General features: G+C 42.1%; 1 protein-coding gene across 6 annotated transcripts in view; it reads right to left on the bottom strand.

The window, feature by feature from the left end:
• Nucleotides 1-204: 204 nt before the first annotated feature.
• The window catches only part of grik4 (glutamate receptor, ionotropic, kainate 4), a 358938-nt gene continuing 344782 nt past the window's right edge, over nt 205-14360 (bottom strand). For 4 of the 6 annotated variants that reach the window (XM_015036703.1, XM_015036699.1, XM_015036700.1 and 1 more), the window contains 7 exons: nt 10181-10290; nt 9100-9273; nt 6563-6728; nt 4794-5019; nt 2237-2365; nt 2037-2155; nt 205-942 (listed from right to left, as the gene is read on the bottom strand). In XM_015036703.1, the coding sequence (XP_014892189.1) occupies nt 553-942; nt 2037-2155; nt 2237-2365; nt 4794-5019; nt 6563-6728; nt 9100-9273; nt 10181-10290 (1314 nt within the window). In that variant the 3' untranslated portion in view covers nt 205-552. Of the gene's footprint in view, nt 1075-2036; nt 2156-2236; nt 2366-4793; nt 5020-6562; nt 6729-9099; nt 9274-10180; nt 10291-14360 lie in introns of all 6 variants that reach the window. The other 2 variants (XM_015036702.1, XM_015036704.1) reach the window with 2 other exon arrangements.

Raw genomic sequence — 14360 nt, 5'->3', positions numbered from 1 at the left:
CATGGTTTTTGGCACTTTTAAAATAAAAAGGTTTAAAGGATGACTTTGCTTTAACCCCCTTAGTCCTTCGCAGGATGTGGGACATCTTCATACAGGTAACTGTCAGACTAAAAAAAACAAGTGGTTTATTTTTTTTTAAGAATAGAATAACAATATTTAGTTATAATAATCAAACGGAGGACAGAAATGTATAAAAAAAAATGAACCGCACAATGATAAATGACTGGAAATACTGCATAGTACAAATGCCCCGTAGCTGTTTTTGTCTGCCCTGCTTCACAGGGTACAAAGGGCCTCCAGGGACAGACCGCAATGAGACACGCTCATCAGTTCTCTTTCCTCTGACCAAGGAAAACAGAAATCATCCAAAAACATTTCAAAATCTAACTTTAGGCTGTTGCTTCAAGGGCAAAACAAAGTCTGCAGCGCCATCCTGCTTTTCAAGAACAAGCTCAGAATGGCTGGATAAAAATACCACGCGGTCTTTGATCCCTGGAAAAAAGAGAGAGAGGTGTCTGTCGGAAAAGTCAGTCTTGCTGGATTTTCCTAGTGTTATTCAGGTTCGCTGCTATTTGTGGTTTTGTCCCACTCTATGCTCTCCTCGCTGTGCGTGGGAGAGGGAAGGGCCTCGCCGGCCCCGGCGGGACGCATCCGGAGTCCCTGGAAGCGTCTGCACTCGGGGCAGATCCGGATGTGGCTGCAGCCCCTCGCCACCAGGGCGGCCTCCTGCGCCAGTCTGTGGGAGAGCGGCTCGGGCAGGCCGGTGCCCGCGCACAGTTTGCCGTTGCTGAGGCTGACGGCGGCGGCTCGCGCTCGACGTTCCTCCAGGGGCAGAGGCCGCGGCCGCATCAGCGACGCCGCCCGCCGGCGCCTCACCTGCAGGCTGTCCCGACACAACACGATCCCGTGGAGCTCCCGCAGCATCTCCTCACACACCGACTGCTGCGTGCGCACACGAGGAGGGGAGGGAGGAAAAATAAGAGAAGAGGATAGAGAGGGGGGGGGATAAGAGAGAAGAAGAGAAATGGAGAGAGGCCAGACAAGTCACTGACTGACTGACTCGGTAAGGACAGACTGACGGACGTCACGGACACACAGAACACACACAGGTTTCATGGTTATCTTTATGACCGGTTAGCAGCAACAAATACAAAGAATCACAACACGTTTGAACCACGTTAATATGATAGCATCACTTCTAACATGCGCACATGAAGACACGTCAGTGATAGTTCTCCACCAGTTTGGGGCATTGGACTTTCTTTTTTTTTAAACATTTAGCATTAACCTAAAACTTCAAAATATTTTATTAGAATTTCATGTGGTAGACAGGACGCACAAATTTATTTTGCAAACATCAAAGGGCAATTTTCTTTAGCATTGTGATACGAAAATCTGAGAAAAATCCCAAAGGACGTGCAGCTGCTGTTGCATCAGAAGCGCTGAGCGATTAGGACTAAACATAAACACATCAAACATTTGTTTTCTATATATTGCAATCTGTAGAAGCTGTTATTCCTCTTCACTTCAGTTTTAAATCCACTTTACTACTAAATGCTGGTTTCTGTTGTTCTATCCGCTTAAATCCCAATAAAACACAGTAAAGTTTATGGTTGATACTTGAGAAAAATCCAAGAAGTACAGAGAGTTTTATAAAGTTGCACAGAGCGAATGCAAAGGTTTCCGGGCAAAGGAACAGACGTAGAACTGCATGCAGGTCTGAGTCCATTAACACTTCAAGGCACAAATGATTCACATTTGGAAATGAATGTTTTCCAAGCCTCTTTCCAGATTAAGCTGCAAATAAGCTTCTAAGGTCAGAAGTATAATTTAGATTTATCCTCCCAAACATGAGGAAATGCTTTATCACTGTACACTTTAAAAATATTCCTTAACCTGTGCTGACAGCCGATTATTAATGCAATGAACCGGGAGCTCAGAGGGGAAGAATAGATGCTACGCGCTAATGCAAAACCTCACGGCCCTTCTCAGGGGAAGGAAGCAAAGTATGTCGAGGTCAAATATGCTTTTCCCACCTCATTTCCTGGGGCTTGTTTTAACATCCAAACAAACTCCAGCACAGCCATGAAGATCGCCACCAGCAGGCCGCACACGAGCACCACGAAGATCCCGCCGATGTTCTCCATACCCAGACCTGAGGAAAGGGCAAAGGTCAAGGAAATGAGGGAACGAAGAAGCAAACGGCGATTGATTACGCCGAGGATTGCCCTCAAACCTTTGGCCCGGTGGTCCTCCTCCTTTGGACACTTGCCGCCCTCCCACCAAAACCTCTTGAGAATCTCCAAACGATTGTCCTCCTGAAGTTTGAGGATGGCGAGGTCAAACTCGTCGCGGTACACCGACCCTAAAGGGAGGAGAAAAGTTTTCTTACGCCGGATGCTTAAAAGTTTCCGAAACCTGCAGAACTTTACGATACAGAACATAATCATATTTTCACACGAGCCTATATCTGTGTGGCTGAAGCTGGTTTGGCAGTTAATTTGAAGATAAAATCAGAGGCAGGCCTTTTGACTGAACAATCCTGCGTCGGCCCCCGTTTTTTTTTTCTTTTTTTTTTTTTTCTGAAGGCTCACTGTAGCAACGGCACTCACACCTAGTGGCATAAATTTCAGATTGCAATCAGCTGATTATGCCGCGCCTCTCCTACTCCTTCAGCTGAAAGGGAGAAGGTCCTTTCTGGAGCAGCAGAATAGCAGATTGCAAAGAGGAGAACTCAATGCATCTTCCACTCGTAGTTTGTACGTCAGAAAACCCTGACAAACTTAATTGATTTCATTATCCCATTCATTTTTCTGCTGATGCAAACTAGATATTTACATACCCTTTAATAGACAGATATTTTATTTGCCGTCTGAAATTAAATCAGAGTTGTAAAACTGTAATCGCTACTTTGATGATCTGTAAAAGCCATCATTTTCACCCTTTACATCTATGTTCGCAGTAGAAGGCGCTCCGCTGCTGGCTAACATTCCCGTCTGTCTTTGCTACATCGGCTGCTCTTTGTGCTGTTCTCAGACAGCTGTCCGTTTGCCGTGCAGAGCAAAACTAAAACTTTCATTATTAAACATAGAGTTTTAAATGTTTTTAAACAAAAATGCTAAGCTTATCCTCACACAGCTAACTGGAATGACACTGAAATATGCTACAAGGAGAGAAAAGTGTTGTTAGCCTAACAATTTGGCAAACTGAGTTGCATGAAACTTTGTGAGCAGGAGGAAGGCATGAGTTGACTAAAGACTCTCAGTCCTAAATGTGGTCAAGCCTTCATCTGCGAATGCTTCCCAATCTGAAACCCTTAAGTAGTTTCACCAAACGCATAACATCTTGCTGCTCAGACTCATTTTGTCCACGTCCAAATTGGTCATGATGGATGCATAATGTCTTGTTTATGTATTTAAATGGAAAGAAATTACAGAAATGTGTAAATAGATTGGTATTCTACCATCCAAACAAACTCCAGTAGGCTGGTCTCCAGCACCAAGAGACGCCTGATTATGTTACACAGACTGACTGGGGAAACATCATCATCCGTCTCAACCTTAAACTTGTTAAAATGCAGCATGTTAAAGCAGACGTGAAGAAGCTCTTCTTATTGGGACAAGAATATCTGACATCAGAGTCGTGTAAAATCACATTACTCTACTGGACTTTGAGTTCAGGCCTATACTTGATATTTTACTAGTTTTAACAGGAATGGGATTCAATATCACCGAATTCTTGGTCCTAAAAACTTTAACTAGTATCTGGTTAAAAAATCTTGAGTAGGACATCACTAATGAGAAGACTTACTTATTATGTGCACATCCAACGTCACAAAAAGGATGCAGATTAAAACACTTGCATACCTTTTATAAATGAACTATTTTTAAGTATTTCTACTTTTGTATCTTCTGCAGAGTTACTGGTACTGATACTAGGATTTGGTTTTTTCACAGGTTTTGCATATGACGGGATGTTTGTGCTGTTCTTTTTTTAAAACTGGCACCTTTCATTTATCTTCATTAGTGTTTTCCTCCTTAACTTGCACTATTTGCATTCCTGCTTAATGGTTCCAATTTGTATATTGTATTTTAATAGCACCTGCCCCAGGGCTAATGATGGAAATCAGACTCGGATCAGAGTCTGATCTAAAGAGCGTCTTGTCTTTAGAGTTCGGTGTGAAACATGAATGTTGAATTCAGAAGGAACGGCTCAGATTTAAGATCAAATACCTCAAATTGATTTCACAGGACATGTCCAGTGTCAGGCGTAAAACATAATCCACAGAAAAATTTAATTTTTATCTTGTAAACATCAAAGGATTTCAAATCTTATTTACTGAAGACGTATTCTTCCTCATGCCGCAGGAGATCAAAGTATCGTATCTAAATTCTCAGGAACATTTCTCAGGATACTTTAAACTCCCTCTCTGTCTCATCTTAGCAAAGAAATGGTTCTGTAAAAGCCCTGCTGAAAGTCTCGCTAGTTTCTCACTTTTTGCATCACTTTGTCCAAATAATAGGAGCCGATTGTTTGGCTATGCAGGGGCTTTACTTTTCAATTTAACCCTCCGATGCAACGCTTATGGTCCATTCTTCAACTAATGCTCCTATTCTTCCTTTTCCTTTTCTAGGCTTCACACTGAATTATACAGCACATTTAGGTGAAACCATCAGCCCCGGCCTCTGAAGTTGTCATTTTTACGCCAGGCCTCTTTTCTCCTTTTGCTCCACCAATAAACGTTGGCTCGCTCTCATCCGTAATTCCTCTCCCTCTCGCCATTCCCCGCTCACCCAGTGGCATGCCGATGCCGTAGCCCTTGGTGTCGAGCAGTCCTCCGATTTGAGTCAGGTTGCAGTTCCTCTGGCGGTAGTACTCGTTCATGGTGCTCTCCAGTAAGTAGGCGTAGTTGGAGTTCAGGACCCGGGCGATGCCCTCCTCAGTGCTCTTCACGAACACACTGGGCTGCTTGGAGTTCATGAAGTTCCACATGCGTTGGTAGGTCTGGTAGCGGGAGTTCTGCAGGGCGGCACGAGGGAGAGATCGGATCAGAACAAACAAACAGTCGGCTGCAAGAAGTCGGGCGGCAGAGGTTTATTAGTTGCAGATAAACATTTTCTGCCTTTGCTGATGTGAAGATGAGTTGTTATTTGTTTTCCCCTTTTCATTTTCTTGACTGATGGATTTATTCAAACTCCGATTCAGTGATTCTGCTTCGTCTGCTGCTTTTTTTTTCCCCCCCCATTTGGCCGCATACGAGTTTCAATTTGAGTATCTACACATTTTAGACCAAAGACTTCAAATGATATCGCTGCCTTTCTTGCATGTGCTCTTGGCCAGTTTTCCCTGAGCTATTCAGGGTCCACTAAGTGTAAAAGCATCAAGGAGAGTCGGACTAATGTCTCCTTTCTCCTCTGTAACACCGTCCTTCACTGTCACTGTCTTTTTCTGTCTCTCTCTGAGGTCAAATATGCAGCAGATGAAAGAGGCTGGAATGGGATTTGGACAGCTGACTGACTCCTTGAGGAGGAGGATATTGGATGGCGGAGCGGGCAGGCAGGACAGAAATAAAACTTACGGTGAAAGGAGAAAGACAAGCAGGCGATAAGGAGGATCCCAACACTTACTGTCTGACTTATCGATCACAAGAGTTTTGGAAGTCAGAGCAAACGCAAAGTTAACATGGCAAGTTCACATCTAGTTTTCCTGTTTCAGATCTTACAGTTAATGCTGGTTATTCGTTATTTATTGGGTATGTAGATAAGAAAGCAAAGAACAAATAAAACAAGAATTCAAATTTGAACTTATTGTGGATTTTCTCAACGGACGCCAAGTGAAAATACGCATGTAGAAGAAACAAATACACACATACACACCCGCGGAGTATTTAGATAAAACTGAGCGCTCCGCAGCAACATTGTTTTTGCAGCTGTCAATCGATATGAACTAAATGTTTCACTATTGGTTTGTTCTGGCAAAATTACTATTTTTAAGAGTAGTAATTAGATTTAAATTGAGCTTGAAGATGTAAGATTTGGTACAGGGTTTTTTTTTTTCCTTCGCTGTGGACAGATTCACTGGTTTTCCATCAGCTTCCAGTTGATCCTTAGTGATTCCTGGGATGTCTTTAATTTCCCATCTATTTTCCTCCAATCTATGCAATATGACTTGGATATGGTTGAAACTTCTGTGTAACTTAATGTTCCAACATGACGATGATACAAAATAGATCAATAAATTAACGGTAAAATTTGGCACGACCTTCTGAAGTCACTGAATTCGACTGTGCGGAAAGTATCTGAACTTGCTTAAAGATACGTTTGCGAAATCCGTCAATTTGATGGGCGGCAGAAAATCCACCAGTAATTCACACAGGAACTTGTGCGCCTAATTATTTATTACCTTTAAAAAATCTTTGAAATTGTAAGTTGGGTAAGATATCCACAACAAGAAAGAAACCGCTCAAAATGAAAAGCAACCACATTAGGATGAGACTGATGCACATAGTTTCGACTGGAAACTACGAGTTAAGAAGAAAAGCCACTGGAATATGAGCTCCCACCATAAAGAAAGTCATAGTGGATCCTCCATGCATGGTGCCGTACTCTATCGCTGTCTGATCCGCCAGGTCGTCCACCGACTCTATTGGCATCTCCATCCTTTGAACAGTCAGGAAGGCGGCCAAGTTGGCGGTGTACGAGGAGATGATGATTAATGTGAAGGCCCACCTGTGGAGGAGGGCAGAGATAAAGAACATATGTATCCATCTATGAATGTATGCAAAAGCAGACTCCTGTATGAAGATGAATTATCGTGGCGAAAGCGTGGGAAGATTAAAACAACTCCACACCTGAGAGGAGAAAACACGGCAGGAGGTTTCAGCTGGACGGATGGAGGGGGTCGGTGGAAATGGATGGAGAAATGGGGCGACGGTTGGTTAGGATGCAAAAGCAGACATGAAAAGAAAGACGGAGTCTCAAATGCATAAGAGATTTTTGAAAACTGACATCCTGAAACTCTGGAGTAACGACACCAGAGCCGCCCCAAATCAGAGAAAAATGTTTGAAACAAACAGAAATGAAAACGGGAAACAACACAAGTTATTTCACTTTGTTAGGAAACTAGAGAATTTAAATTTTTGTTATATGTGACACAAATTGAACAAACTGGATTGTTTAACTGTCATTGCAAACTGTAGATTTAGTTTAACTGTCCTTCAGTTCAGTTCCCCTCGTGTCAACAGCCAGTTTAAAAGACAGACACAGAAATATACGATCTAATAAAGTAGTTCACACCAATACAGCATGCTCATACAGACAAGGTTCAGTGATGAACAGTTCAATTTTTCAGAGGTTTTCAAATCCAGTAAGTGTGAAACGTCACCACTTTACCAGGAACAGGATGTTACTCAGTCATTCATCGTCAATGCAGCTGCAGAAGCTATTTGCAAGTGCTCGCTGTGTAACACATGTGATAACAACGTCCTACATTTTTATCACCCCAAAACTTTTTTTTTTTGTTTTGAACAGTTCCAAATAGTTCATGTATGTCGAAAACTTTGATGCTTCTGAAGGAAGCTGAAAATGAAATTCATTTCACAGCACAACCAAAATGAAGCATCCAGTCCACCAGAAGGATGGCTTCGTCAAAAGCAGAATAATGTTTCCGAATCCCTCAGCGAGACTCCAGACCTGAATCTGATTGAAAAGCTGTGGTGTGATCTGAGAGGGCGGCGCAGGAGATCTGACAGAGGAGGATCAGAAAAGATTGCCGAGTCAAGATGTGGCATGCAGATAGAGTCCTACCCAACAAGGCTGAAGGCTCATGATAAAATCAAAAAGTGCTTCAACAAATAAGACTGCATATGCAAGCACATTATTGCAGCATATTTTCTAAGTTTCCTCTCCAGACATACTGCAGCTTTTCATCCTCTTAAGATGTAGAAGTTGTAGATCATATTATAAATTATAAAATGTCTGAAATTATTTGTTATATTATAGAAACCTGGGATTTCAACAGGGATGAATGGACTTTTTATATCTAAGATTCTTCTTTTCCTGGTTGGTTGATCAGGAAAAGAAGAATGATTTCATTCATTTACTTGAAATGTATTCACGTGTAATTGTATTTATTTATATTTTCATGTGTATGCACTGCAGTATTCTACAGTGAATAAATCCATTTGCATTTTAGTAATGTTAATGCTTTTTTGTGCCTCTACCACACCCTTTATATTATTGTTCATGTTTCACTCACTTTTAACTGTACCAGTACCATATAATGTCCCACCTTTCTTAAATAAAAACACTATTAGTTTACTTCCAAGAGAAGCTTTTATTCCTGGTTCGTTTCTGTAATATGTTTGTGCAAATTTATTGTACCTGGTTTCCCAGGTCATTGTTTTATGTATCTGCTTTATGTGGTGCGTCACAAAAATATTCCAACGTCAAACAACTTTTTTGTGTTTTGGTACTTTACGAAGTTCAATTAGTTTTATTTGAATTCTACTTGGTGTCGATAATAAAACTCACATTCTTCCAGAAATCAGCCGCTTAGTAAAGAGAGTGCACCTGTGCAGTCGCAGGTGGTTTACTTCAGTGTGCTAAATACAAATGCATGTCACACTTTTCAGGTTTTATTTACAAAACATTCACAAAAAAATGTGAATTTTTTTTCCTGCCATTTCACAAATATGTATTTTGTGTTGTTATGATGAAAATCCCCCCAAAATCATGAGGTTTTTTTGGTAATAATGCGTCTGTAAAAACAAGGTTAATGGAATAAGATACCTGGGGTATTTATTTGATCCTCTGGTTTTTTCTGAACACTTCAGTTCAGGTCTTAAGTTCTGTTTCAGTATTACGGCCATCATTAAAATAAATAATCAGGTGCTGGTAAAGCATTTTTGAAGACACGGTTGCATGTTTTTTTTTTTTTTTTTTAAAAGTAGAACTACAACAATCACTGTTCTTGAAGTGGTGGCAAGGGCAAACAAAAGATGAAATGCAATTCATGTTGCAGCAAAAGTAGGTCAGAGCAGAGCTGAACGCGCGTTAGGTTTGTGGATTTGAAAGCTGGAAAAAAATTGCCAGTACTAACCACACTCCGCTGACGCAACGTGTTGACAATGCTCTGGGAGCGATGGTGGATCCCTGCTGCATGAATCCGCCGACAGGGAACCAGAAGCTGTTGCCGAGCGAGTACTGGTTGATCAACAAGTTGCAGCGTCCCTTCAGACAGGGGTGGGGGTTGTACCATTCGTACGGCGTCAGTCTGCAGGGGAACAGGAGAAGCTGGAGGTTACATAAACATTCAGAGTCTGGAGGAATGAATCAGAGAGAATAAACCCAAGAGCCGCACAGATTTTGAGACATAAAGAGGAGCAAACGACAAGGAGCAAAGAGATTGGAGCAACAAAGTGAGCACAAAGTCGCCTTGGCTCTCCAGAGAGACAAACAGCTTTCCTTTCAGTCCCCACAGTGCAGCTCGCTTTAATCACAGGGAAACAGGCTGTGAATTTTGAATACACAATGCAACATGGGAAAAATCGGTTGTGTGCAACACTGAGAGATTAGATTATTTGCAGATATCTTGCTCAAATTTGAACTACTGTGTGATTCGTCTCCAAAACAACTAAATTAGGAAGCTATATGGAAGACCTCTGAGGTTATTTTATAATTCGTGCTCCATATCATCAACCGAGAGCTGCCCAAAGGTTTTATGTGCCAGCTGATCTGGGATCACTTACACTTATCCTGCAGCTTGTTATTCAAATATAAGTTACACTTCTTTTGTTACCAGATTGCCTCTTTTAATATTTATTGGTGAACTTTCTGTTTGGCTACTGCTGCTGGATACCAAATTCCCAAGACATTTATAAGGTTCAATCTAATCTCATCCCAACGTTTCAGCAGCAGATCTACCAGTACTCTCCCTGGCCAGCAGGTGGCAGTGTGGTTCTAACGACCCACCGCTTAGAGCAGAGTGTTTCCTTTCCCTGTGGTGTTGCAGATCAACCACAAAAACTTAAAAGAAGTGAGGGAACAGACACCTGTTTCCTGTTCTGCGTATCCCCCAAACAACTCTTCTTCTTTTTGTTTTTAATCTCTGTAGTCAACCCTTTGTTCTCCTCTCGTCCTTTAGTCTCATTCTCCTCTGTAAAGATCAAGCTTACCCTTACCTGGCCACTAGAAAGAGGACGCAGCTGACGGCCAAATAGGCCAGAAGCATGAAGAGCCAGACGCCAGGGGAGAAGGGATCTAGGAAGGAGAAGTAGCCCGGCCGACGTCCCTGAAACACAACACACACAAATAACTGTGTAATGCTTACAGCAATATTACCGCAACTCCTCAGATTTAACAACAAACCTCTCTGAATGTAAAATCCAGCTTTTAGCCAGACTCAAATCAATAAATTGGTTTGAGTTCAATTTGTTTTGCAAAGAAGAATTGACAAAGCTGTGGAAAGTTCAGAGACACACCGTGAAAGACTTGCAGCTGTAAACGCAACAAAAGGTGATTCTCCTTATTAAAAGGACGGACATAAATTCACAGGACTGTTAATAATAATAAAAAAAACCTTTTAAATTCATGTTATTGTAATCACACTTGAAAACTGTACTATTCTCTCTTGAGCCATCAAATAAAATCCCAACAGCACAGTGAAGTTTGTGACAGCAACATGGAAAAAAAAAAATGTCGAGACGTTCAAAACGAGTATAAATACTAAAACGGTGCAGACGGAGCAAAAAGTGAACTAATTGGCATTTTCAAGTGTCTCTCCTGTTCAACCAGAAGAGCGCCGACTCCCTCGCTTGAGGCCGGTTTAGTCTGCGTAGCTAACATTAGCTGCTCCCTGCTTTGCTTTGGAGAAGGCAGAAAAAGGTGACTCCTACCGTAAATAAAGTGATTTCAATGCGATAAGCGCAGATCTTCCTGTCCTAAACAGATAGCACTGTAATTATGTGTATCTCATTTGCATGTATGAAAGCACAAACTCAGCCTCCCATGAAATGTCAACAGAGTGGCACAGAGCTGCAAAGTGATACACCAACAGAGATAAGAGGCTTTGCTTCCCAGAATCGGCTGCTTTAAAAAAAAAAGCACTTTTGCCTTGCAAAAATATGTACACCTCATGTTAGAGCCACAGACTTCTATGCATTTTATTAAAGTTTAATGTGAAAGACCAAAACAAAGCAGTTGAGGATTAGTAAATGGAAGAGAAATGCCTCGATTTTCAACATGTACCAATAAAAAAGCTGACAGAATGTGGCTTCCATTTGTATTTAGCTCCCTCGTCTCGGAAAACCTCAGGTAAGAACCAGGGGACCCAACTAGCCCTTAAAAGTTTCTTAATTAGTTAACGGAGCCCGAATACGGCTGCTCTATAAAGCCCTCAAATATTTATGAGGTGAGATCAGCTAAGCTACTTTATGAAGGCCGGAAACACACCAGGTTAGGGCTTAAAAGCAAAGTTAGTAGATAAGACAATACTTTTGGACATTTCGTGGGACATTGTTCAGTCCATCATTCGTTAGCAGGAAGATTACGGCACAACTGCAAATACGCATTATTCAGAGAAGCAGCCGAGAGGCCCAGGGTTGCTGCAGGAGCTGCACAGATCCACAGCTCAGTGAGGATAATTTGTAAGCAGGATGAGTTTTAGTCATGGATGACTAAGGTTTTATATGTATATTTAAAACAGATGACTCTAGAAAATGAGACACCATGTCTCAGTGAGATTTACCTGTATGAAAAAAGGTGATTATAAAATATAAACATGCTCTGAAACCAGAAGAGAGGCAAGAGGAAAATCATTGCTGAGGGGAAGGCATGAGGATTTGTGTCGAAAAACTGCAGTAAGTCGTGTAGAGGACAGTGCAAGTGTGTGGAAGAGACAAAAATTGAATTTTTTGGCAAGCAAGACACGGCGTGTGCAGGAGCACTGTAAGACAGAGAGATGGTGGCGTCATGCTGTGGGAACGCTGAAAAGAAAAATGAGCAAAACTTTCAGTACCAAGCACCGACACACAAAATGTGGCTCAAGTATTGACTTGATAGAAATCAAATACATATTGTGTTCTTCAAATCTATATTCATCAGAAATGATGAAATCTGATTTTTTTTCATACCTCTTCATAATTACTGAGTACTTGAACAAAAGGAAACATAAACTGTTGTTTGTAATTCATGCATTTGGTGCAGTTTGCTTTACACTGAAACTACTTGATACAGTCTAAGGTCCAACCATAAAAACCAAGTGGAGGTCAGAACGATTAAATAAAGTTCAGTCAACAGGCAGTATTTGGTCTTCCTAGAAGGTAACATGCATTACAGATAATCAACTGAACCATTATGGCTGCATTAAGCATAAATTCATTTCCATGACCTATACTTGACTTCCAGCAGGCCTGGGGTGAACAGCAGCCACGTTCAGAGGGGAAAAAAAAGGGAAGAAGATTAATAGCTCTGACTCGGGCAATAAGGCTAGCAGTGCCGAAGCAGCTACAGGGCTGCTATATATCTGTTTGGATTGGTTAGCGGGATATAAAGTAGCTAAAATAAGGTCGGCAGTCAGCGGACCAGTGGGAAACCAGGGGCTAATTTCTAATGTTTCATTATCCATCGCCAGCAGCTTTTGTCCTCTAAATGAAACCAATTACAGATGAACCGGCGTCAGAACGCGTCCGCATACATATTCATACGAGTTTGTGAACGCTCACACTGTATTTCTCTCCTGCAAATTCACTAAGAGAACATTAGCCGTTTACACACAGCCGCACAATCCACCATCTGCTAACGACCGGGAAATGGACGTGGCTGTCGGGGCAGGGAGGGCGCTCAGAGAGCGGAGGTGATCGAGAAACTTGACTGCCTGAGCGCTATTAGAAGACAAAGGCATAACACGTCGCGTAGAAATTGCTTATCCTCCATTTCAGAAACACTCTAGAGCCCACGTGAACAAGCCTAAATCACTTTTATGGAAATATACTCAATTAAGTGTTCCTAGGAGACCTCACGCAAGCTGGAACAAAATATTGATAGATTTCTGAGGCCCTTCAAAATCAAATCTGAGGCAAAGAGGGGAGTGGAATTATTTCGTTGGGCGTTTGTTATGCTAAAAGACACGTGCAGAGACGGAAGAAACTCATTAATGCGACCGTAATCACTTGCGTTTGAGCCTGGTTACGGAAATCGGGGGCAAAGAGTGGGATTCACTAACACTTTGAACAAGATTCAAATCAGTGTGCCAGTCACAATGCGCACCGTTCCATCTGCAAGGGGTAAATGCTTGTGACGATAATGATGATAGTGGTTTGGAAACAGACGAGCAGAGAGCTGAAGCACACAATGGCCTTCTTGAAGGTAAGAGTGCTGCTGCAGGGAGAGAGATGCTGCCAAGTCGCCTTCAGCTGGCACCAGGGGTTGTGCTGACGTGAGTCTTCCTGTTTGCTCGTTCGGTTTGGTGCATGCTGAAGAGGCGCTTTGCGAACTGCTGGCCCCTGCGTGCCCGCGTCTTAAGTTCCCACCAAGGTGCTGTTACTACACTAAAACGGAGCCGAGGAGGTGAGGGACTCCCGTGCTAACAGATGGCAGAGAGAGGGTGCCGGAGAGATAGAGGACAGGCAGGGAGAGGCGGGAAAGAGGCAGAGATTACAAGGACAAAAGGGAAAACAGCTGGAGACTGTGCTGCTCAGGAAATCTCGATTTTTGTGCGCTAAAATGTTTGCTTTAGGACTCAAACAAAGTTGTGTTTTTCCAAGGGCTGAATGGGATCATCCAAAGTGAGGCAGAAGCAGACGCACTAATGAGCACTCTGTGGAAACTGCATGAAATGTTCCTCTTTTCAAAAGCATGTCATGAGTTGTTTCCTCAGGAGACATTTTCTCCTTTAAATATCCCATTTTGCGAACACTTAAGTAAACTGGGAAAGGAGAAAGAAACTTTGTGCTTTGATAGTTTTGGTTCGCTCTTTGTGCTCTTCAAAGACTTTTTTTTTTTTCCTCTCCACTCCAGTTCTGATAAAATAACTCTGCACTCAGCACCAAACAGCAGAGGCACCAGCATAGTGACTGGCTCAAGAAGGCAGCAGGACATTTTGAAGCAGAGTGGTCAAATTTAGTTCAGACTAAAATCGATAAAAGAAGGAGAGCTGGAGAGACTGACGGGAGTTTAGAAAGAGACCAATCTCATCTGTTTGGTTGCAATTTCAGCTGCAAAATGTCAGAAGATTCACCGATTAATATCAGAGGCACTTGGACGAACTCGGAACAAAAGGAAACCTCAAACAGTAGACTTTTAAGGACTGGAACATGTTTGTGATCTGATGTCAGCTGTAAGCAGGGATATCCGGTTTTCAAG

The sequence above is a fragment of the Poecilia latipinna genome, unplaced genomic scaffold (assembly GCF_001443285.1).
Source record: "Poecilia latipinna isolate Pla-1442-1.1 unplaced genomic scaffold, P_latipinna-1.0 Scaffold376, whole genome shotgun sequence".
Classification (NCBI taxonomy): Eukaryota; Metazoa; Chordata; class Actinopteri; order Cyprinodontiformes; family Poeciliidae; genus Poecilia; species Poecilia latipinna.
The sequence above is the reverse complement of the archived record's forward strand: the minus strand, read 5'-3'. Positions and strand labels throughout refer to the sequence as shown.